This window comes from Panthera pardus, unplaced genomic scaffold, assembly GCF_024362965.1.
Source record: "Panthera pardus isolate Hobbes unplaced genomic scaffold, ASM2436296v1 HiC_scaffold_21, whole genome shotgun sequence".
Taxonomy (NCBI): Eukaryota; Metazoa; Chordata; class Mammalia; order Carnivora; family Felidae; genus Panthera; species Panthera pardus.
Genome location: NW_026526777.1, coordinates 55,448,348 through 55,474,497, shown reverse-complemented (window position 1 = coordinate 55,474,497; position 26,150 = coordinate 55,448,348). Strand labels below are relative to the sequence as shown.

Below are 26,150 nucleotides of genomic sequence, written 5' to 3'. Positions count from 1 at the left end.
AAGGGGAGAGAGAGCAGGTAGGAGCTTTAGATCCAAAGCCAGGCCCATGCTAGCTCTGCCATTTACTCCCTGAAAGTGATTTCTCGTGGTAATTGTACGTGTGAGATTAAAATAACGCGTGCAAATGTGCTTTATGAACTGTGAAGTTTTATGATTGGTGATGTGATGTGTGGGCTTAAGAGGGTACACATTCTGTCCATGTAAGATTCAGCTGTTCCCTTTCACCCAAGGCGGTACAGTTAGCTTTGCCCCAGGGAAATCTGGACCCACTGCCTGCTATTTGCCCGCATCGGGGGTGGACTTCTAAGCCAGGCAAAACTCCAAAGCACAATGCATCCCATTAAGATATTTAACCCATTCTCTGTCTTTCAAGCAGACATGCACCAAATCATCCCACACAGATGAAAATGTATCTATTTATTTAAAGCATCTGAAGAAGAAACCCTGCGGACACTTTCAGCAAATTGTCACATCATTTAATATTTTGTGCTAATAACCTGTTAAGCTAACAAATGACTAAGCTGCTCCATGATTAATCCCAGATTTTACATGCCACCATTTCAATGGAACCCTCAATCCCATGTATTGTTAATCAGGAAAGACGGAGAGCACTGAAAGTTGGTTTGCTTTGAAACATCCCCTGTCCCCAAACCAGCATCCTGCCCCAGACAGAATGAAAAGGCAGGTCACATGAACTTCACTATGTGAAGGCCACTGTCAAGTGGTGACTCGGCTCTTCTTTGGGACCTTAGCTATGCCCGGGATGCCCTGAGAGTTCTGCTGAATTGTTCTGGACTGCAGCAGGTGGATATTGCTCTGAAGAAAAAGAACTGCTGGAACCAGTTTTCCGAAGAGCTGTTTCACCATCAGGGGGTCTACCTTATTGCCAAGTAAGAACGGGGGCTCTGCACAGGGTTCTCTGTCTCTATCTCATCTTTCTGTCTCTGTCTCCATCTTTCTTCAGTGAAGCCACGTGTGAACGCCATCAATATCCACTCCGACTTCCCAGTCTCTCCTAAATTGTCCTGAATTGCCATTTGATTTCTAATGCTTTCCTTATTTTGAGGAGTTTATTACTTATTGGGATAGTTTTCCCTTTCCTTGTCCTCCTACTTGATGATGAAGATACCTAGTCATCCTCCCTCCAAAGAGCAGGTTTCTCTTTCAGATATGGAGAACGAGGTAAATTTACTTTTTCTTTCCTCTACTGTGAGCTGATTCCTGCTCTGCAGGCATCAGTTATGGATGTGCTCCCACTTTAAAGAGGTTCAATAGAGGGGCGCCTGGGTGGCTCAGTCGGTTAAGCGTCCGACTTCGGCTCAGGTCATGATCTGGCGGTCCGTGAGTTCGAGCCCCGTGTTGGGCTCTGTGCTGACCGCTCAGAGCCTGGAGCCTGTTTCAGATTCTGTTTCTCCCTCTGTCTCTGCCCCTCCCCTGTTCATGCTCTGTCTCTCTCTGTCTCAAAAATAAATACACGTTAAAAAAATTTTTTTTTAAATACTTAAAGAGGTTCAATAGAAATCTCTTCTCAATGAGACAAATTTGGAAAAGCAGGAAAGAGAAGTTTGATTTTTCTTGTACCAGAGGCTTTTTTTTTTCTTTCTAGTTAGCAAATTTCTGATTATCGGGATCAGATTTTCTGATCAAAAATCAAGATACATGGACTTGACCACATAATAGACCATTTGAAGTTGTAACAACTCAGAAAGTACAGGCTCTATGGTCTCTGGGCTTTTGCTGCATTTCACATGGCATATTATTTGCACATAGATTTCAGGAACACATCTTATTTTATAAAAGCATGATACATCTGCACCCCACAAGTGGCTACTAGTTAAGAACCACAATATCCTTAGTACTTTTGGATCTTCTTACTCAAAGTGTGGTCCACAGACCAGCAGCTACAGCAGCACCTGCAAGTTACAAATAGAAAGCAGAATAGGATCTCATATGGCCCACTCCAGACCCACCGAACCAGAATCTGCTTTTTAGCAAGATCCCTGGGTAATTTGCATGCACGTTAAAGTTTGAGAAGCCCTGGTTTAGAATGCCAACCCAGAGTCTTCCAATGAAACCTGTCACGTCAACTTTCCCAGGCCTGCCACCACCCATCTGATCCAGACCGGTGTGTCGGGACAACCGTAAGCCTGGTCACTGTCCAGAATGGCTTAGTGAATCGGGACTCACCACCCCTCCTCCCGAGTAACACACGATAGTCCCAAACTCTCTTCTTCATTGTATCGTTCCAAGGAAGGACTTGGTCTAAAACCATGATGGTGACCTATGCAGCCATCTTGGATTGCTAGGGTATTTATTTTGCGCTATTTGTTTTCTCTTCTTTTGGTCAGGCAGGAAGGAGCTTGCGGTATTATAGGGCATTCTGTTATGTGGCACAGGAGGGGAAAGATAGGAAAAGGAGTGATGTTAAGGAAAGAGACATGTCAGTGATCCAGGTATATATAATTCCCTGGAGTCTGCATAGAATTCAGAATGGGGATGCAGTTTGCCTTGGACTAGGGATTAGAAAAGATCTTTATTTTTACCTGGGAGTACAAAATATGAGGATAATGCTTCTCTCTAGCATACCAGTAGCATTTGCTGATGCAAGAAGAGTTTTCATCGTCTTTGCTAATTCAGTGCCTTATTCTCTTTTACAGAACCCTCAGTGAATACAACTTTCCACAGTTTCCAGAGACTTTGCAGTATCTCTACAAGCTCTCAGTGGAAGGTCCTAGACGGTCAGAAGACAGTGTCATCACAGTAATATTCTTCACTGAAGTGAGTTTTATTAGGAGACTGAACAACCAGGTCCTCTTTCCTTACGCAAACTTAAGGCAACACTCCAACCTTTTATCTCCCTCTCTGAATATTGATTCTTATCAAGGGTTAAGACAATGACGGATAACTTTAGTCGTTTCCTAGGAGATGTGGATTTGCAAAGACTCAATTATTTTTGTAGTCGTATATCTCTGCATGCTTGTGAAAGTATATCAAGGGATAATTGAGTTTACTTAAAGATAGCAGGTAGCATCTGGGAAATGAATGATACTTCAGACTGGGGGGAAAAAAAGGGATGGTCCAAATGACTGAGTAAAATGAAGATATAGAACTACATTAATTTGTGTATAAATATCTACCATAGATTGTAATACTATACTAGAGTCAAGCAAATTGAGGAAGTCCTTTGATTTCTAAAAGGCAGGTAGAAAGTTGTATAAGTTGAAACTATCTGAGTCAAATATAATTTTTCCATAGAGGTAATATATAATGAAGTACTGGTCTAAGGCACCATATTAAATATTCTCAAAATTTTGATGTAATTTCAAACATCATAGTCAGCGAAACAGTTAATAAACTATAAAAGATTATATACTACCTACTTCTAAAGCTTTTAGAAATATACATAAATCGGTTTAACTGAACATTGCGGTACCAAATCACCAATGGTCTCAAACTTGCTTGATCCATTTGAATCTCTCATTACTTTTATTATACGATTCATTATTTTCATTGTATTGTCCTTTAAGTATATACAAACATTAAATAGGCCTAAATATGACATACATAATTGCTCCTATAAAATGATACATTCAAAAGAAATTTACAAATGACCTAAGATTTATTTATATTTATAGATAGAAGCGTTATTACTGTGACAGACGATAGCGAACCCTGATTGCCTGTCTAATCATGAATATAGTGCTTACTGCTATTGGAGATTGGCAGGCCTGTCCTTCCAGGAGCTAAGTAATGACCACATCCTTCTACTGCTTTCTCTAATTGAAGCTTCTGGGCCATCCTCAACTGTCCAGTTGACTGTGAGGTGACATGGCCTTTAGCTGTTCTGAGCGCACAATCTATGTATTTTACCTTAGTTCAGTCGTGTCAGCCAACAATATTTAACACGGTACTATTGATGCTTATGACATTTATTTATATATGTTATTTCTAATTTTCTACTGATCTAAGTAACCATAGAGTTTACATGTTTGTGCCTAAATCTTCTTTCTTTTAGTATTTTAGTTTACTTCCTTCTAATAGATCCCAAGTATCTGAAATGATAACAGAAGAGTCTAAGCATTCTCAAGGCCAAGGATTGTTATTGCTAGACTGATTTCTGGAAGACTCCCGTGCAGTTTGTGGGTGCTCTCACTGCACTCTTGCCATTATTGATGAGTTCTCCAATTTCAGAGGAGGATGTGATTTGACTTGTCCTTAATTTTTAAATGTTTCGAGAGGTTGAACATTTTAAAACTATCATCATTCAGAAATTAAATTTCCATAATCTGAACAATCCGATCTCTCCTTTGCCCGTTTGCCTACAAAAGTCTTAGTGTTTCTCTCAATGAATTGTGTGATCCTCTGTCGCTGTGTCTCTCCCTCTCTCTCACACAACACACACACACAGAAATTTGCGAAGGATGTTAAGTATGTTATACATTTAATTATAATGCCTGTTGATAACCGGGGCCCAGTTTGTTGTTTGCCTTTTAATTTTGTTTATGAAACGTGATTTTTTTTAAAAAAAATTAAGCATTAAAAATCTGTGGCTGAAGAATTGACAAATATTCGTTTATAATCTATTCACATTTATATAAATTTTTACATGTAATGTCGTTTCCCATGAAGTTTATATGGTATACCATGAAGTAGGATATAACTTTAGTTTTCAGTGAATAATTAACTTCCGATCCCAGCATCATTTAATTAATAAGCCTTAAATTCACTACTCACTGGTGATACTACCTTCATGAATTCTATTATTAATTTCATGTACATACACACATACACACAACACACACCCATAGTAGGGTTTACCCCGGATTACACTGTTAGGCTCCATTTATATTTTCACTCCTGTGGAAATATCACAATGGAATTATGGCAGTTTGCAATAAAATTTAAAAAAAAATTTTTTTTTGTTTATTTATTTTTGAGAGAGAGGGAGAGACAGAGCATGAGTGGGGAAGGGGCAGAGAGAGGGGGAGACACAGAATCTGAAGCGGGATCCAGGCTCTGAGCTGTCAGCACAGAGCCTGACAAGGGGCTTGAACCCACGAACCATGAGATCACGACCTGAACCAAAGTCGGACACTTAACCAGTCCTGAGCCACGCAGGGGCCCCTGCAGTAAACTTTAATATCTTGCAAAACAACTTTCCCTACACTCTCTTCAAAATGTCTTTAGTCCTTCCTATGTATTTGTCCTTCTGGTTACATTTTAAAATAATTTTGTCAGGTTTAAAGGAAAAACACTTTCACTGAAACTATGCAGTTGAATTAAAGCGATGTGCTTTTTAGGAATTTTTACAATATTTCCACTTCTCTTTTTTTATTCAATATTTTGCCATTTTCATATAAGTCTTACATATTAATTTTGGAATTCTTACGTACTTTGTATAATTTTAAGCTGTCAGTGTAAATGTGGCTTCTTTGTTTTGGTTCTCAAATTTATCTTTATTAAGTATCACTTTGGGTACAGGTTTTCGGGTTTGTTTTGTGTTTTGAGATAGCTACCACCCAATATTACGGTAGGTTCAGGTGTACAACATAGTGATTCTATGACTCTACGCGTTATGCTATGATCACTGCATGTGTAGCTTTCACTACGCAACGCTATTACGATACCACTGTGTTCCCAGTGCTGTATCTTTTATTCCCGTGATTTATGCATTCCATAACTGGAAGCCTGTCTCTCCCACTCTCTTCCACCATTTTGCCCGTCCCTCTCCCCTCCCTCTTCTTTTTGGCAAACATCAGTTTGTTCTCTGTATTTACGAACCTGATTCTGTTTCTTATTTGTTTATTTGTTTGTTCTGTTTTTTAGGTTCCACATATGAGTGAAACCGTGTGGTATTTGTCTTTCTCTGTCTGAATTATTTCAGTCAGCGTGATACTCTCTAGGTCCATCCGTGTTGCTGCAAAGGCAACATCTCACCTTTTTAATGGCTGGATAATATTCCGCTGTGTGTGTGCCACATCTTTACCCATTCATCTATGGATGGACACTTGGGTTGCTTCCATATCTTGACTAATGTAAATAATGCTGCAATAAACATAGGGGTGCATGTATCTTTTTGAATTCGTATTTTTGTTTTCTTTGGGAAAATACCCAATAGTGGAATTATTGGATCATCTGGTATTTCTAGTTTTAATTTTTTGAGGAACCTCCATACTGTTTTCCCAAATGTGGCCTTTTTCATTCAATTTTCAAGCTCATTATTGCTGGGGATGTTCAGGAAAATTAGACTGTATTGTCTTAAATTCAGCTACTCTCCTATGCCCTAACAGTAATTCTAGTAATATTTTTGTTAATTCCTTTGGATTTTCTAGGTATATGATCCTGATGTATGAAAAATAAGGATACCATATTGTTACTTGTGTTCAAATTACTTTCCTGAATCATGTGTTTTTGCCTTGGCCTTTAAAGTTCCATTTTGTGAATTATCTGACCTCTCCCTTGCCCATTTACCCATTCTGATCTGGTGTTTTTCTCAGTGAATGGTATATTTCTCTCTCTGTCTCTGTGTCTCTCCCTCAAATACACACATTTGTGAAGGATATAAAGTGACCTATGAACATGTACTTTGACAATAAATACATCCTTAGTGAAATATATTCTAAGGACAAAAAAAATTCTGTAAAGAAATATTCACTTTTATCCAGGAGGTTTATAGATACTGTATGTTGATGCTATAATTTTAAGACTATGGTATAAATTTTACAGCAGAAAGCAAGTAAGCAATATTAATACTGTTGGCACCAAGTTTTTCCAGGTGAGAGAAAGATGAGGCAAACATAAAGCCATAAAAAGCTAATATAAACTCTGTTATATTAGACTTGAACTGAATATATCAACATTGTCCAAATGATCTCCTGACTAAAAAAAAAGAATACATCATGGTTCAAGTAAAGGCCAAGAAGACATGATATTCCAAAAGCAATGAGTACACTTTAGTGTCTATTTCTAATGGATATAGTTTCTCATGATTTTGCCATCCGTGAGTTTGAGCCCTGCATTGGGCTCTCTAGTCTCAGGGCAGAGCCTGCTTCTAACCCTTTTCCTCCTTTTCCTCCTGTTCGCTCCCCCCCAACTCGTGCTCTCCCTCTCTCACAAAAATAAATAAACATTAAAAAAGAAAGAAAGAAAGAAAGAGAGAGAGAGAGAGAAAGAAAGAAAGAAAGAAAGAAAAGAGAAAAGAAAAGAAAAGAAAAGAAAAGAAAAGAAAAGAGAAAAGAAAAGCTGTCCCAGAAGATCCTAGTGTGCATCTTGGTTAGGAACAATTGACATAGAGAATATCCAATATTCTCTTTAAAGTTCAATCTATGTCACACCCCTTTTCTCACTGTTCATTTTGTTTGTTCTTTTTAATATGATATTGGTCAAAATTTGTCTATTATAATGCTTTTTTTTTCCCATAGCACAGCCATTAGATTGATTAATCCACTGTGTTTCTGATTCCCAAGTCCATAACCCCTGCTTCTCTCCTTGTTATTTTCTTATACCAGTTTTCTTTAGCATGTTCTTATTGCTTGTGATATTTTATTTCTCATAATTTCAGGAAATAAATAATGTATTCATTTTTAACACTTCTTTTCAAGCAAAGTCAAGTTGTGCATTTACTTCCAACCACCGTGTACACATCTATTTTATTTTCATTTTCATTGTTCTGCAGTAATCTTTGTTGTATGTTTGAGTTCCTCTGTGGTTTACCATTTTGATCCACAAAAGGGAGAATTCTCTTAAATTTCCAAGTGCTTATGGGCTTTTTTTCTTCCATTTAAACTTTCTTCTTGGTTTCTTCTTTTCTTACATACATCATGATTTTTTTAAAGGTGCTTTTTAAATGATTTGTTTTAGGGAAGTTATTGATTTTTTTGATCTGATAATCAATTTCTGTGAAAGTTGTTTGGAATGTTGAAAAGAATATATGGTCTCTCCCTCCCTCTCACTTTTGCTCTCTTGCTCTCTATTTTTCTGTGTACTTGACCTTAGTCATATTTTAAATTCTTGAAATGTTTTTTGTTAAACTGTCACTTGTGTTTCTAAGACATTTTTAAAATATGTATATTTTGGCTGCTAGTTACTAGATGTATAAAGGCTGGTGGTAATCACATCTTCATTTTGGGTATTAGCTATTAAATACTAAAACTCCATAAACTGGCCTCCCCATCCCTGCCCGCTCTCCAGCCTCACTACCTTTCAGTCTTCTCTTCCCTTCTCATCCTATCACTCTGGCCTTCTTTCAGATGTTCAAACACACCCTGTTCATCTACCGCAGGGCCTTTGCACATGGGTTACCTTCCTTGGGGTTATCTTCTCCAAACACTTTATCTAGCTAATGCCAACTCTGCTTTCAAGTCCAAATCTAAATAACAATCCTCATTCTAATTTCAGTCTACAAATGCACAATCTAAATCTAAATTCAGTTCTCCTTTCAACGTTTTTTGTTTTTGTTTTTGTTTTTAATTTATTTTTGGGACAGAGAGAGACAGAGCATGAACGGGGGAGGGGCAGAGAGAGAGGGAGACACAGAATCGGAAACAGGCTCCAGGCTCCGAGCCATCAGCCCAGAGCCTGACACGGGGCTCGAACTCACGGACCGCGAGATCATGACCTGGCTGAAGTCGGACGCTTAACCGACTGCGCCACCCAGGCGCCCCAATTCAGTTCTCCTTTAAATGTTTTTGTGGCACCTTGTAGCTTTTCTTGCTAGTACTGATCACAATTAGCAACTCTGTTTTCATTGGCATAGTATCCTATCTCTTATAGTGTAGTATAGCATTGTTGTACAGTATCAGCCTTTCTTGCCAGTCATGACCACAAGGTCATAGATTGAGACTGTTTTGCTCACTACTGTTTCCCCATTTACTAGCATAGTGCCTGGCCCATGGTAGACACGGCCTCCGAGTATATATACCCATTCTCTGTTAAGGAATTCACCTACCGAACTACAATCTGAGAGAGGGAGGTAATTTAAATTGAGTCACTAAGTTCCTGAGACTGGAGAGAAAAACAATACACACACACACACACACACACACACACATATATATTTAATTTCTAACAACATGGGCGTTGGAACACTGACCTCCATGCCATCAAAAATCCACATGTAACTTTGAGTCCCCCAAAACCTAACCATTGATAGCCTACTGTTGATTGGAAGCCTTTCCAATAACATAAACCATCAATTAGCACATAGTCTGTATGTTATATGTATTATATACTGTATTCTAACAATAAAGTAAGCTAGAGAAAAGAAAATGCTATTTTAAAAAATCATAAGGAAAAGGAAATACATTTATAGTACTGTGGTGTAAAAAATCTGCATATAAGTGGACCCAGAGAGTTCAAACCTGTGTTGATCAAAGGTCAACTAGAGACATATACAGATATAGATACAGATGATATATAGATATATATGCATTTATTTCCTATTATGACTGCTACTTCTCCTTCCAGAGAACTCAGAAATTATGAACACAGAAATGTGTGTAGTGATACATATAAGCATTTGGAATTTTAGTGAGATTCATGCTATGGTTTTACTGAGAATGTCTTCATTTTTATGACTGAATCATGCATTGGCCTTTATTCTGCTTATGATCTTGTTGACTGTTTTCTTGCAGCTTCTGAATAACTTCTTCAAGGACCCATTCCCAGAAGAATTTTTGGTTCTCTTCAGAAACTGGGTCAATGACTCCAATCCTGCAGTTAGCAAACTGAGCCTCCAGAAAATTGCCAACATGGCGCCAGTTATCAATGAGGTACGCGCGAATGTGTGTGTGTGTGTGTGTGTGTGTGTGTGTGTGTGTGGGGAGGGGGGTGGGTGTGGTTTGTGAATGCCATCACCATCAAAGTTAACCTGAGATTTGATATTGCTCAATATCTTTACTGATAAAACATTGATATTTCTCAGTTTCTAACAGCTAAACCAGTATCAAAGCCTGATGTTTTATCGGCAAGAAAATTGGGTTGAGTAGAACTGGTGGTGTAAGTAAATTCAGGAGCGTAATGACCTTGTGTACATTTTCCCCACAAAATCATTCATTGCCCTCGGAATCGAGCAGCATCGTCCTACACAAACTCTTTTCTTTCAGTCGAAACCACGCACACGTTAAGTTAATTTCCCCTTCAATACACACAGGTGCTGACATATTAATTCCAATCTTGGGGCCCTCGCTCAAGGTTTTTCTTCCACACCTCACAACACGTTCCTCCTTCACCCACACATATTCACATTTGTCTCCTTTTTCAGCTCAAGTCAAATTCCGCAGAATATTCTGACCTGGCAGCCTCGTTCTTCTCAGAGCCACAGCAACTGTCAGCAGTCGCTTATACAATACTTCATATCAAAAATTCTCTATGGGGCACCTGGGTGGTTCAGTCAGTTAAGCGTCTGACTCTCATAATCTCACACGGTTTGTGGGTTCGAGCCCCGAGTCAGGCTCTGTGCGGACAGTGGAGAGCCTGCCCGGGATTCTCTCTCTCCCTCGCTCTCTGCCCCTCCCCGACTCTCTTGCTCTGTCTCAAAATAAATAAATAAACTTAAAAAAAAAATCCTCTATGTATGATGCTTGGGCCAGCCGTGTCAGCATCTCCCAGAAAACTTGTTAGAAATGCAAATTGTCAGGCCCCACCCCAGGCCTGTGGAATCAGGAATCCTGGGGTGGGGGTGGGGGAATCAGGAATCCAGGGGTGGGGGCGGGGTGGGGGGGCCACCAACCCGTGTTTTTGTAAGTCTTCCAAGTGATTCTAACACAGTTTAAACTTGAGAATCACTGTCTTACGCTGTTTCCTACTGAATCACGTGAACACTTCTTGCTTTCCAGGAAGATTGAATCTGAGCATACCCTTACATTTTGTAATTCTCTTATAAATTCCTTTTTCCTTAGTTGTTTTTTGAATTCCAGTTAGTTAACATACGGTGTAATATTAGTTTCATATGTACAATTTAGTGGCAGTTACATGCAATACCCAGTGCTCATCACAAGTGCACTCCTTCATCCCCATCACCTACTTCACCCATCCCAAAGTATCTCGCATAATGGCATTATGCTGATTCCATAACCCATTGTTGATTGAATAATAAATTTAATAATAAATCCTTGTTTATCTATGAAGCATGGTCTCTGAATGCTCAAAGCCGGTCAGTGGGCACCCATTTTTGCACTTAGAGAGACATGAGCCATGGTCTGTTTGCTTTAGATAAATCACACATGTCAGTGTATATGCTATTAGTAATCAGAGCTATTTATCGCCTTGTCTGGCACTCTTCCCAATGTTATTAACAACTGAAAGGAAGATTCTATGTCAAGGTTAGCTAGGAGAGAAAGAGAGAAACAGTGGAGAGGGAGCTGGGTTGAGATCACATACTATCTATTGGTAAAGACAACTTTCTAGCCAGATGCAAGGCCTCTGGCTATTTTTTTTTGGTAAATGGTCTCTGTTTCTTTTGCTTCTTTTCTTCCCAGCCTTTGTTTCTCTTCTTTGAGAAGAGAAGGTGTCTCCTTTTTGCCTTTTTCCTTGCTTTATAATCTGCTGTCTCTGACTCCCAGGCCTTGGCTCAGCAGCTCAGTGGCTCTCACGTCCACACAAGTCACTGGCACCCGGTTTAGAGGTCACACTGTTCGTGATGTGCTGGTGAATGCTTAACGGTCACCTGTCTGGAAATAACACCAATTTCTCTGGTGTAGGTACTCTCAATGCGGCTAATTTCAAGCTGTCAAAGGGGCGTCATTAAACAAAGAATTGGGGAGAGATACACAGTAGCACATCACAATTTAATATTCCTACCATACAGATAGGATACATGTATCATATGCCCTCAATGGCATATAAGAGTAAACTGGAGGCAAAGAAATAGGAAGTGATAAGTTTTGAGTATTTATTACCTTTGTTTTATTTCTTTACAGATTTACCAAACTTGGTTGTTGTTTTTTTTAATTTTTTTTTTCAACGTTTTTTATTTATTTTTGGGACAGAGAGAGACAGAGCATGAACGGGGGAGGGGCAGAGAGAGAGGGAGACACAGAATCGGAAACAGGCTCCAGGCTCTGAGCCATCAGCCCAGAGCCCGACGCGGGGCTCGAACTCACAGACCGCGAGATCGTGACCTGGCTGAAGTCGGACGCTTAACCGACTGCGCCACCCAGGCACCCCACCAAACTTGGTTTTTAAGAGTGACTTTTTAAATTTTGATTCCAGTGTAGTTAACATGCCGTGTTATATTAGTTTCAGGTGTGCAATAGAGCGATTCAACAACTCTATACATCACCTATGGGGTGTTCATTGTGATAAGTGTACTCTTGATCCCCTTCACCTATTTCACCCTCTGCCCACCCCCCTCCCCTCTGGCAGCCATCAGTTTGTTGTCTAGAGTTGAGAGTCTGTTTTAACAATCAGCTTACAAAATTTTTGACAATGTGACAGTTGACCGTCTGGGGGCAACCCCCCCACACCCCTGCATGCTGCCCAAACTCTGGTGTGTTTGGTACCAAATGCTACCTCAAGTCTCCTTCTAGCTCCAAAATCCAACCATTTTCCTCTTGTATCTATAGATAGAAAATGTCTGCAGCTTATTAATATCCATCTTGGATGCCTTCCTCTCAAAAGAAAAGACTGTTATAATTCGGGCCTTACTCACCCTTCGAAGACTCTTAGGCAAACTGGACAAGGTGACCTACTCTTCTTTGTGTATTAGGATTGCTTCCAGCTACTGCCCTCTGATGGATCACGTGAGTTACAGTTATATACGTGACATCATTCGGTTTTATAGATAAGCTGAAGGCCCAGAAGACAGTCATTTTGTGCAGAAGCACCATCTTTTCCAGAGATAACAATATGAGTCAAAGAAGTACAATCTCTCTATATATAGTTATATACATATAAAACTAACCCGTGAGAACCTGGAAAAGTCAGCCCATAAGAAAAGAGAAGCAAAAAATAGCCTCTGTCTTTGCATGAAAGAGGAATTGTAGCTCAGTAGCTGTATCTCGGCTAACCCTGGGTCTGGATTCCCTGGGTTCAAATCCCTGTTCTGCCTCTTATGAGCTGTGAAATCTTGAGCAGGTGATTTAGTCTCTTAATGTTCTAGCCTCTCCACCTATAAAATAGAGAGAGTGGCACGTGTATTATGGGCATTAGAGATGACGGGTACAATGCCCCAAATGTGTTAGTTATTATCATACAAAACTCTAAGTAAAAGGTCTTTCATCAAAAAGTTGTGCATTTTGAAAATTCTCATTTTGTATAGTAAATGTGTTCTAGAAAAGTTGGGTGAAAGCAAGATATTTTAATAAGCAACAACACTTTGATATGCCATGGAGAATCTATTTATTTTTAAACACTTCTATGAGTTGTTTGTGAACCAGAGAATTATTTCGTAGAAAATTATTTTGCCAAAATTTATAGGCTCTTAATTATTCAGGTTTCATTGAAGAAGGGCACAGATTATTAAATTATAAAAAAAGAAAAAAAATTATAAAAAAAGAATAAATTTAGTGGCAAAAATTATTTTCATAAAGACATAGTAATAATAATGGTAAATGGATTTATTGAGCATTTACTAAGTACCAATCACTATTCTAAGGGATTTACATGGACTACCTCATATAATTCTCTAAACAGCTCTATTACTATTATCCAGTTTACATGTAAGGAAAATAAAGCAAAGAGAAATGAATATTTGGCCAAGTTCACACGGCTAATAAGTAGTGGGAATGTCCATGTAATAAATTATTTATTATTTGGGGAAAAAAAAACTAAACTAAACTAAACTAAATAAATAAATAATCAAACCAAACCAAATGAAAAGAGGCAAAATCAGAGAGGAAAGTACCAAATATCGATTTACCCTAAGTCATCCCTTGGACATAGAGTATTTGAAAACTACTGGATATCAATGAAACAATGACACTATGTGTCTCCATTTTTTTTTAATTTTTTTTTTATGTTTATTTATTTTTGAGACAGAAAGAGACAGAGCATGAACGGGGGAGGGTCAGAGAGAGGGAGACACAGAATCCGAAACAGGCTCCAGGCTCTGAGCGGTCAGCACAGAGCCCGACGCGAGGCTCGAACTCACGGACCGCGAGATCATGACCTGAGCCGAAGTCGGCCGCTTAACCAACTGAGCCACCCAGGCGCCCCACTATGTGTCTCCATTTTAAAAGAAAAGAATAATTTGCTCAAGCTTAATCTATGGGGAATAAAAACAGGATTTCGTCAGGTGTGGGGCACTAAAAGCTCTTTCCACTGGTCCAGATAGGCTTTCAATGGTTAGCATGTCTTCCTATAGACTAAGGATACAACAGGTAACCCACAGATGAATGCACTTTGTGGGCGTGTTACATTTGGCTGTCATTTTATGTCATTTGTGTTACATTTAGACTGTTGTCTGAGTCCATTATTTTTAAACTGGGAGATTTCTCCCAGAAATCTGAATTGTAAATGAAATACCAGAAGATTTGAGAATACTGGAGCCCACAAACCCATTTGGCAACGGTCTGCAGGAGCTAGGTGCCCTCTCTGAGAGAGGCCAGAGCCCTCTGCTTCAAGCCCCCCTCCTCTCCCTGCTACCTGCTTTGCTTGTTTACATCAGCTTCCTAGCCCCAAGGACATGACTTGACCATTGCTTTAGGTTTGAGCTTTGATCCACGTTTGTTACCTCCGGGAAGGAACATACAAAGCCACATTAGCCATTTGTATTTTGCTGGGAATATATCTAATATATTTCTGAAAACAGAAAGGAAAAGCAATTAATGAAATCATGAACAAAAACTGGGAAGTGATACGATATTTTTAAAGATTAACCTCTTCTCTGACTTGCAGTTTTTCTCTCCTAGCTTTTTATAATCCCAAAACCTTCCTATTTGGCATAAGCAAGCTCTTAGAAACCTGGTTCTTATGCCATTGGTATTCACCAGTAATCTGCAAAGGCCTCCAGCCTTTGAATGCACCATGGTTACTTTAAGTACCTTTATAGAAATTACTTCCAGGTTATACAGATTATTCCAGTTTATATTTTTAGAACGTTCTTAAATACCGTCTTCCTGAATTTAAGAAACACTTTTCACAGGGAATTTTCATAATGCATCTGAATTTGAGTAAGCGAATCTTTATTTTCCAATCAGAAAAAAGCTGACTACTTAGACTGAGATGAATCTTTTCTAAAAATAAATGATAATTATAATTATATATATGTATGTATGTACATATATCTACATGGTATATATACACATATAGTATATATACATGTAAATATATTTAAACATATATACACAAGTGTGAGATATGTATCTCCCACTGCTTAAATAAAAAAGCCTTAGGGGCGCCTGGGTGGCTCAGTTGGTTAAGCGTCCGACTTCAGCCCGGGTCACGACCTCGCGGTCCGTGAGTTCGAGCCCTGCGTGGGGCTCTGGGCTGATGGCTCAGAGCCTGGAGCCTGCTTCCGATTCTGTCTCCCTCTCTCTCTGCCCCTCCCCCGTTCATGCTCTGTCTCTCTCTGTCTCAAAAATAAATAAACGTTAAAAAAAAATTTTATAAAAAAAAAAAAAAGCCTTAGTAATATCCTCAGATGTGACCTTTCTCTGTGTGCATTTGTAGAGTAATGAAGGCATTCGGAGTATGGCCATTCGACACTTTGGTGAATTACTCAGGGACATGAGTCATTACACGTGGATGCTAAATGATGTGGTTCTCGGAGGCTTGGTGCCCCTGATCCTGTTTTTGGAGGACACAGATATCAGTGTAGTTAAAGTAAGTCCTGTGATCTCGTTTTTCCTAGTTTTGCAGAGAATCATAGTGTTTTTGGTAACATCAGACGAGCAGATCTTCAGTGACCTTTTTCTGCTTCACAGGCATGTAGACATACATTAACAATCTGTACCTCAGAATTAGACTGGTCAACATCTTATTTGCTCAAAGACAAATATTACAATTTTGAGCTGGTGGTGCTCAACATCTGTAACAATCTTGTAAGTAACCCCACAATGTTTACTACCTTAGGAGTTCTAGAAATAACTTGAAAGGAGACCCAAAGTGATGAAAGGTGTGGCAGGGACAGGAGTGGACCCTGGAGAAGGAATGTGAAGAAAAGATAAGACACGAATAGTTACAAGCTAGGGCTTAAGACCAGAAAAAAATTAAATTTTCCACTTCTTCCCCAACATGGATCGCCTCTGATTATCTTTCTCCAACCCACCTACTTTGAGCTCCGGATGGTGATAAAGGGAGGAACAGCATTTCAGATCACCAGAAACAAAACTGGAGTTACTCTGTCATCATCTTAATGAGCTGGTGCTCTGGAAACCAGCATGAATTGCAGCAATAGACAAGCGGGGCTGGAAGAATGCCACGTAAAAGTTGGAAACACAAAGTTGGGCTTAGGAATCATATAATAAACTGAATAACATCTACAAACAAAAGGGTAAAGTGTATACATAGAAATCTCCAAGGTTTAAATTGGGCCTAATTTGGTATAAGCAACCAAGCTCTTTTTTCTGGAAGCCTCTCTAGAAGAAACGTGCTTTTGCCGATGACTGAGGTTTTTTTTCCCCCCCTCATTTTATTTTCAGCTTGTTTCTCATGAGAACTACATTACAGATTTGATATCTGACACCTTGGGGTTCCTGAGAAGCTCCCGAATATATCTGAGGAAAGCATCAGTTATTTTAATTGGTAAATAAAATTCAATTCTCATTTTTTAATTTGCCTTACAAGGTACAGAATGGGGTAGCAGCTGGAAGTCTTTCTTAAAAAAATACAAATTTTCTTGGTTTATGAGGGGCAGCACCTGCCATGGTGGTATCTATTAATCAAAGTTAGATATGTGATGAGAATTGAGTTCTATTTGCTAACACAGTAAGTATTATTATACAAAGTGTATTCAACAGGATGAATTTCAGATTTTAAGATGGTGGCAAACCATTGCTAATTCTTCCCCTTCGCTGCCTAAAAATCACTACCCAAAGAGCAGGAAGAATATAAAAAATACAAATACCATCTTCAATAAAACAGGACAACTGTAACTACAAATTACACATGAGGAAATGCTACTCAATCCAATAAAGTTCTTTCAAAAGTGTTGTGGGGGGAGGGGAGGTGCAGGAAGATTCTAACAGAGGACAGCTAAAGTTTTTGATCTTGTACAAACCTGACCAAACAGGGGTTTTTTGCCCCCTCACTAGTTTGTTACCATAAAGATCAAAATTAATAAACCTTTATTTGGAATGACAGGAGGTGAGTTCCCTGTTTGGTAGTGGGATCTTCCCTTGACCCTATTTAGCATCATGGAGTAGCAGGGGCACCCAGGACTGAGGAAATAGTCATGTCAGCCGGACTTGTAGAGAGGAGTCTGTCAGTCAGCGAAGGTAGAAGACAAATCAAACCAGGCTCATCACTAGAGCTCATGATCTCTCTGGGGCTTAGAGGAGCAACGCAACACAGACGTGCAGAAAATCCTGTGTCATAAGAACTTTATTTCAAACCAGAAAGAGCTCCTCTCCTGAATTCTACCCTGGAACTTTCTGCCAACAGTCCTCTATAACTAATATTGCAAGATCCCAAAATAAATAATTGAAAAAGGCATTATCTTTCTACAGAGGTATTTCCATGGGGAAAATAGAGGACAGAAAAAAAATTAGAAAATGTTTCTACAGACCAGATAAAAACCATGATATATATTTCTGTGAACCCAAAACTTTGTTATGTAAAGATCTAAGGTATAATATCAACACACAGGCAGTATATGATAGGAGAACGGGAGCACGGGAAAAATCAGCTTTCAAAGAATGGGGGGAAAGCGTAAGAAAAAAACTATATAACCATTAGTACACTATAACCAGCAAAGAGAAAATATATATTGTTGAGAACCTTAGGAAGGAAGGAACAACAGGTACAGGGTTGAGAAATGCTAGCAAGAGGAATGAAAACCGGCAAGAAACAGTTTGAAAAGCTAAGGGACAATGAGCAATCCAGAAGATAGATAAAAGAAATGCCAACTATGCATAAATATCCCCGAAGAAGAAAAATGATTAGGGGCACCTGGGTGGCTCAGGCAGTTAAGCGTCCAACTTCGGCTCAGGTTATGTTCTCATGGCTGATGAGTTTGAGCCCCGTGTCCGGCTCTCTGCAGTCAGCTCAGAGTCTGAGCCTGCTTTGGATTCTGTGTCTCCCTCTCTCTCTGCCCCTCCCCGACTCGCATTCTGCCTCTGTCTCTGTCTCTCTTTCTCAAAAATAAATAAATATTAAAAAAATTTAAAAAAATTTTAAAAAGAAAATGATTAGAGCAAAAAGGCATTCATTCCAAAGGTATAACTTAAAGGGCTCCTGGGTGGCTCAGTCGGTTAAGCATCCAACTCTCGGTTTCGGCTGAGGTCATGACCTCATGGTTTGGTTAAGTTTGAGCCCCACGTCAGGCTCTGCCTTGACAGTGCAGAGCCTGCTTGGGATTCTCTCTCTCTCCCTCTGTCTCTGCCCCTCCCCTGCTCATGCTCTCTGTCTCTCTCAAAATAAATAAACTTTAAAAAAAGGTATAATTTAAGAAATAAAAGAATTAAATAAACTGAGGTTTGATCAAATGTTTTTCAAGAAACATTTTATACAGAATGCAGCATTAAGACATTTCCTAATAAAGTTATGGAACTTCACAGTTAAAGAATTCTTTGAGCATTTAGGGGGGGAAATGTCATCTATAAGTTACAAAATAAGTAAATCTGGCCTTAGATTTCTCCACTTCGGTATTCAACCCTAAAATAAAGTAGAATAGTGCCTACAAAATCCTAAATGGAATGAAAAGAAGAGAGAGGAAAGAAGGAGGAAGGGAAAAGGAGAGAGCAGCAAAGAGGGGGGAAAGGAAGAAAAGAAAAAGAAATAAGAGTCCCGGGGGGAGGGTGGGAGATGAGTGAGGGAGGAAGGAATGAAAGGAGTATGGACGGACGAAAGGAAGGAAGGGGGATGGAAAAAGAAACTACAATGCGTGCAATATTTCTATGGAAAAAAAAACAAAAAACCTTGCAAGTATTACTGAAAGACACAAAGAAGATCTGAAAAAATAGAAGGGTATAAACCAAATTTTGGGAAAGAAAGAATCAAATTTTAAAATGTGCCAATTCTGGGGTGCCTGGGTGGCTCAGTCCGTTGAGCGTCCAACTCTTGATTTCAGCTCAGTTCATGACCTCAGAGTCATGCATCCAAGCCCCACATCGGGCTCCACAGAGCCTGCTTGGGATTTGCTCTCTCCCTTTCTCCCTGTCCCTTCCCCCCTCTCTAAAATAAATAAATAAACTTTAAAAAAAAAAAAACAAAGAAAATAAAATGTGCCAATTCTTTCCTACATGGATCTATGCAAGGAATGAACTGCCAATTCGAATATCAGTATGGCTTTCTTTTTGCAAAACTGACATGTTGATTCTAAAAATAATGTGGAAAGTTAGCATGCAAGAATATCCAGGAAATTCTGACCAAGAGAAAAAAAAAAAGATGGGGCCAGGGGTGGGAGTGGGGGACTAGCTCTATCAGATATTAATACAGCTACAGTACTTAAAATCACATGGAATAAATAGACAAACAAGTAGAACAAAGTACCGTCCAGAAATAACTATCAAAACATGCAGTGTTTTAAAGTGAATCATTGGCTTTAACTAACAGTGATGAGAATATAGAATCTTCCTTAAATAGCTTCGGGACACCTGGTGAGCCATCTGGAATTTCAAAAATTATTTCATTCCTATCTTACTTACTTCAAATAAATTCCAGATAGTCAAAGGCTCATATGCTAAAAATGAAACCATAATGATAAATAAAAGTAGAATAGTTTGGAAAAATTTATTGTATAGTCATGGGGTGGGCAAGACCTTTCTAAAGTAAAGGTCAAAATCTAGGAACCATGAGGAAAAGATTGATAAACTATGAAAAAAAGTAAATACTTCTGCAGGGCAAAACCACTATAAACAGTCAGAACCCAAATTGAGATGACACCACAAATGAAGGGTGAGTTCTCACTGTCCGAAGATTCTTTATAAGTCCATGAGAAAAGACAAGAAATTCCTAAAAATTCCCATTATCGGCATAGAATTCTGTACAAAATAGCTGACATTTAATAAAATAAAATTTAAAAAAACAGACATATAGAAAGAATTTTTTCATGCAAGAAAAAAACCAAACAATGGAAATAGAATCCAGGATATACAATTCTTGAAGTAGGTATGAGCTTTAAAATAGAAATTATAAATGTGTTTAAAAGATTAATAAAATGGAATGCATAATTCAGTGGGTAAAATGAACAGCAGATTAGAAAGACCTGAAAAGAGACTTTGAGAATTAGATCTGTCAGAACAAAATATTCAGCTTCAAGATCAAAGTTTGAAGAGATAAGAGTAGAAAATAGGAAAAGAGCGTAAGAGTATGAGACATGGTGAAAAGGTGAGAAATACACATCCATAAGGAGAGGGGAAGAAGAATGAGACAAAAATATTTGAAGGGTAAAGGCCAAGAATTTTCCAAAACTGAAATAAGGTAATAACAAGAAATAACACATCTAGGTTTGGACAAAGGAAAATAAAACTTTAAAAATATGTAGATAAATAATTATATTTAAAAATATTTAGAACACTGGAAGGAATTCAGAAAAATTGTTTGAATTAATACATAAATTTAGCAAGCTTTCTAGACATAGCATCAAAATACAAAGATCAATTGGATTTCTATACACTAAGAATAAACCATCGGGAAATCAAATTTTTGAAAATGCCTAATACAATAGCACCAAAAAATCCTGAAATAACTCAAAATAAAACTACAGAAAGATGCCCAAGATGGGTACACAGAAAACCAGAAAACCCTGAGACAATTTTTAGAAACTTAGATACATAATGTTGGTGGACTAAAGGATCAAGAGAGTATGGTAACTTCAACTCTTCCCCAAACTGATCTGTAAATTCAGTGCAATCCCAAACAAAATCTCGCCAGGGGCTCTGAGTGTGTGTGTGTGTGTGTGTGTGTGTGTGTGTGTGTGTGTGTGTGTGTTGTGTCTGCGTGTGAAATGAGACAAGCTGATTCTAAGTTTTACATGAAAATGTAATGGTTTGAGAATAACCAAGATGATTTAAGGAAGAACCACAACGTTGAAAACTTATAGTACTGGGTAGATATCAGGACACAGTATCCATGAAGGTAATGTGGCAGTGGCACTGTGATCGAATGAAGTCAAGACACTACCCCCCCCCCCCGCCCCCGCCACACACACAATTATGATACAAGTGACCCTGCGCAGCAATAGGGAAAGGACAGTGTTTGCTTTAACGGTTCTGGGTTAATCACACAGGGATATAAAAAATATCTTGACTCCTATTTTATGCAATATAATTACAGTTGGATCTACAATCCAAAAATGTAAGAGGTAACACAATAAAGCTTCTAGAAGTAAATACTGAGTAGTAGGATATCAGGATGACCTTGAGACAGCAAAGATTTCTTATAAGGACCCCAAAATTCACTCACCATAAATAAAAAGATGGTGAACTGGACTACATTAAAATTAAAGACTTCTGTTTATTAAAAAAAAAAAAAAAATGGAAAAGTTTAGCCCCAAAGCAGGAGAAGAATTTGTAAGGCATGTAACATTTAAAAAGATTAGTACCCAGAATAAAAACGCCTACAAACATATAAGTAAAAGACAACTCAATATAAAAACAGGCAAGGGACTTGTTAGAACAGGCATTTTACAAAAGAAATATAAAAGTGGCCAATAAATACTATATAAAATTCTTATTAATCATGACCAAAACAGCAAAGAAAATCACAGTGCGATGCCACCAAATCCATGAGAATAACTGAAAGGAAAAAGACTAACAATGTCAAGTGGTAGGAGGCAAAGCAATGGTTACGGGTGGGAGTGAAAATTGATACAACCACTTTGGAAACTGTTTAACGGTAACGATTAAAGGGGAAGATAAGCATATCCCTTAGCCAATAAGTCTTCTGCTAGCTACATACCAAACATTAATGCGTACAAATGCATACCAAAATTCATGTACAAGAATGCCCACGATAATATCATTATTCGTATAGCCTCAAATTGTTCAGCAGCAGCAGAATGGATTTTTTTAAATGCTGCATTCATAAGATGGAGTATCATATAACAGCGTTCAGCAAACTTTTTCTGTAAAGGAACAGATAGTAATTATTTTAAAATATGAGTACTGTCTGGTCTCTGTCAAAACTACTCAGCTCTGCCATAAAAGCAGAATGGCTAAAAGTAGCAATGGATAATACATAAATATATGAGCCAATGAGCTTGTCTTTGTTCCAAGAAAACTTTATTTGCCAACTCCTGATATGTAGCAGTGGAAATGAATGAACTATTGCTTCATTAAAGAAGTTGGATGAATCTCCCAATAATGCTCAACAACAAGTTGAGCTAAAGAATAGTCTAAGGGGTGGGGGAGGAGATTGGGAAGGGCATGCCAGAGACTTCTGGAATGGTAGCAGTTTTTCTATTTAATGACCTAAGTGGAGCTAGAAATGTTCTCAGTAATCATGCACTGAGCTGTGCCAATATGATTTATGCACATTGATACACATAAATATATCTCCATAAAAAGTATCATTAAATAATAATTATTTGAAAGCACTAAAAGGTGTTCCAAGGATAATCTAAGACATGGTTTGCTTTGAGGAAAGCTATGGAGGCAGCTAGATTAGAGGATGCATTTCCACAATGTATTTTGGGGTCACTCTAATACTACTTTGTGCGTAGGGTACTTGGCAAAATCAGGTGGCCATTTACTGCTCAGAGATGAAATTGAAGTCATGCTTGAAGGTAAGTGTTGAAGTTATAATGAAATCTGTATGTATGAGTTATGTATAAGTCTAAATGAATTCACTCTCTGTGATTCAATTCACATGTGTTCTATAATGGTGCCAGGGACAGGAGAAGGGTGGTAGGGAGGAATCAACGGAAAAACTAGGTTAAAGGGTATCTTTTTTCTTTTCTCTTCTCTTCTCTTCTTTTATTTCTTTTCTTTTTTCTTTTCTTTTCTCTTCTTTTCTTTTTCTTTTCTTTTTTTCTCTTCTCTTCTCTTCTCTTCTCTTCTCTTCTCTTCTCTTCTCTTCTCTTCTCTTTTCTTTTCTTCCTTTCCCTGTTCTGCTTCCCTTTCCTCCCTTCCATTCCCTCCCCTTTCTCCACTTGCACCAGAGAGAATTAAGGAACAGTGTTTGCTCTCAAGACGTCCAAACTTTGGCATCTCTCTCTTACCCTCTATGTCCTCATCAGGATCAGATTTACAAACAGGTGGGATAGAAAATAGGGTGGCAACTTCCCTCCCTTCCGTGTGTGTGTGTGTGTGTGTGTGTGTGTGTGTGTAATAGACTTTATTTTTTAAAGCAGTTTTAGATTTACAGCAAAATTGACAGGAAGGTACAGAGATTTCCTATATACCTCCTGCCCTCACAATGTTGCACAGCCTCCCCCACCATCAACGTCTCCCCCACTCCAGATGTTTGTTACAACTGATGAACCGACATCGACACATTATGATCTTCCTTTTTTATTCCTTCATTCCCCCCATTCACTAATTTCTTCAACACCTATCTGTGGACAACCTGCAAATGCTAAGCCCTGTAATTCTGCCTCCGTGTCCTCAGAATCTTCTTTCTCTCCTCCTTCTCTTCCTGCTCCTTCTCCTCCCTTTTCCACATCTGTCCTCCCCTCCCCCCCCCCCCCCCATTTCTTCTTGTTAAGAAGAAAATAACTCCCACAAGCCTGGTGTCTGGATAAATGACATTAGCCTTTTGGTATATGTATTATCTCAGATATTTTTAAAGAATATAAGCTATTATATATTTATTTTTTGAATTATCAAAAAGTTGTGTAACTTTCTCATTTCCTCATATATTCATGCCAATATTCACATATTCATGCCAAGAAACAGGGGTTTGCATCATCGTAGTAATATGTGTGTGCCATTTCATTTTATGATATGGCGGATTTTTACGTGGTTCTCTGTTGATGAATGTTTAGACAGATTCCAACTTTTCTCATTATTATGAGTACTACTGAGCCTCTTGATGAATATATATTTATGCCATGTAGCAGAATGCTTAGCACATGACAGGCACTCAGTCAATGTTTAGTGAGAATTCCTATTTTTCTTTTAATGAGGTCTGGTGGGGATAGCAGATAAAACCTCCTGGCTGCTTCTAGCCAAAATAGTGAAATTTAAGGGTGGAGAGGAGAGAAGGAGAGACTCTGTGAGACATGGTGTTTGTTCAGGGTTAGAGCTTCTCGACCACGAAAGAGATGTCTTGAACTAAAGGTTCTTCTGCTCTTAACAGCTATTGACAGAGTGCTTTGGGATGAAGATCCCATCATCAGGCAGTTGGCAGAAATCACCCACAAAATTTTTAAGGAAATAGCCCATAGACTGACGTCCTCACATGTTAAACAAACCTTCCGAAGATTATTTCACTTCATCTATATAAAAAAATTGAAGCCTCTTTACAATTATAACTGGCCCAACAACCTGGCCAGCAGTCCTATGAAGATTAAGGAAACCAATGGTGATAAGGAAGGACTTACCGATGAGAATTCTGTATACATGTTTGTAAAGAATGAGACTTGAAGAACTTCCCAGAAGAGGAATGATTTTCCTTTCCCACCTGATAACTTGAGTCTATAGGTACGTGCTTTTCTGAAGGATGCTGGAAGCCTTTCCTGTCGCTTCTTAACTCTCTATTCAAATAGAGAAATCCGTTGCTTCTTTATGTTTGATGCTGAGCAGAGAGTTCACCTCATCAAATCCGCTAATAAAATTGAAAAATCATATAAGCAAAGCATTTGATGAGAAGCTCTTGATTTTGATCAAATCAACCTGCGTCTACTGAACACCTTCCAAGTACCAGGCACGATGCTAGGCGGTGGGGACATCTGGATGATATAAACAGGGTTTCTGTTCTCAGGAGAGTCACAGCATGGCTGTTTCCATCCTGCTTGGGCAAATGCTGCCCAGGGCAGTTTCAAAAAGGAAGGAATGGAACTTGCACTGCAAGACCAAGGGGAGCCCCTGTATTCTTGCATTCTTGTTGGAGACACTGAGGCAAGAAGAGTGTTGGGGGAGAGCTAGAGACTTTGTTAAGGACACAGGTGGGCAAGGAAAGAATGGGGAGAGCTGAGGCCTGAGGGGAAGATGATGCTGTGCCCATCACTTTAAACTTTTTGAAATGAAAATAGGATAACCCGTCCTAGTTAGTGGTGACCATTGCCCTCAGGATCTGGTGTCCAGCCATCCTGACCCATCAGAAAGTCCTCAGTGGTCTTGCCTGACCTGTTGCTTGGGCTCATCTTTCATTCCCCTCACCGTACCTCCCTCCCACCCTGTGCTCCCTCTCTGGCATCAACCCCTCCAGCTACAGGAAACTACCGGTAACCCCCACGGTTCAGGTGTTGTGTCTTTGTAATGTGTCAACTCGCAACGCTCGCACATTTCCACCGCTTCGTGGGCCCACCGCACTGGTGTGGGGTAGCAGTCACTGCATCTGCCCTGGGGTCCTCCTTCCACCTCTCTGACTTCTGAGCCAGTGGGTTTAGTTCCGTTGACAAAGGACACCAGCTTCTCCTGTGGGACAGCCATGGACGGTAGAAGCCATAGGAGACTACCGCAGCTCCAAGACTGTGGGTTCTACCCCATCCTTGCTGTCCTACTTTACATCCCCCCCCTTCCCTTCCCAACCGCATTGAGCTTGAGACTTCAAGCTTGGCATCAATGTGAAGACGACAGTCTTGCAGAGACTACGTCCCCCATGGTTGCTTGCAGTCACATCCTTGGTCGTGCCTCTCTAATTCAACCCTGACCCGTGTATGGGAGATGCACTTTCCAGGCCCCTTTGGAGTGTTGCTCCTGTGTTTTGCCTTAATGCTCTGTGTGCCCTCGTTACATTTACCAGCTTGTAGTGAAATTATTGCTTTTTTTCTCTTCCTGCCCCACAACATTCAAGTTTCTTAAAGGTAAATGCTGTATCTTACGCCTGGTGGAGTACTCTAGAGCCCCACGGTGCCTGGCACCTGATGAATGCTCAGTGAACGCATGCCAATGAATGAAGTGCTAACGGGACATGTTGCCCTCACGCTTCAGTAAGAATTTTCAGAT

At 39.2% G+C, this 26,150-nt stretch overlaps 1 protein-coding gene across 1 annotated transcript in view; it reads left to right on the top strand.

Moving 5' to 3' along the window:
* Positions 1–24,832, top strand: part of MROH9 (maestro heat like repeat family member 9) — an 83,720-nt gene extending 58,888 nt beyond the window's left edge. Inside the window, exons 13-21 of the mRNA XM_019424614.2 lie at positions 753–890; positions 2,658–2,778; positions 9,633–9,770; positions 12,564–12,740; positions 15,610–15,762; positions 15,864–15,980; positions 16,581–16,683; positions 22,763–22,825; positions 24,340–24,832. Coding sequence (XP_019280159.1) covers positions 753–890; positions 2,658–2,778; positions 9,633–9,770; positions 12,564–12,740; positions 15,610–15,762; positions 15,864–15,980; positions 16,581–16,683; positions 22,763–22,825; positions 24,340–24,626 — 1,297 coding nt within the window. The 3' untranslated portion in view covers positions 24,627–24,832. The remainder of the gene's footprint in view (positions 1–752; positions 891–2,657; positions 2,779–9,632; positions 9,771–12,563; positions 12,741–15,609; positions 15,763–15,863; positions 15,981–16,580; positions 16,684–22,762; positions 22,826–24,339) is intronic.
* The last annotated feature ends 1,318 nt before the right edge of the window (positions 24,833–26,150 follow it).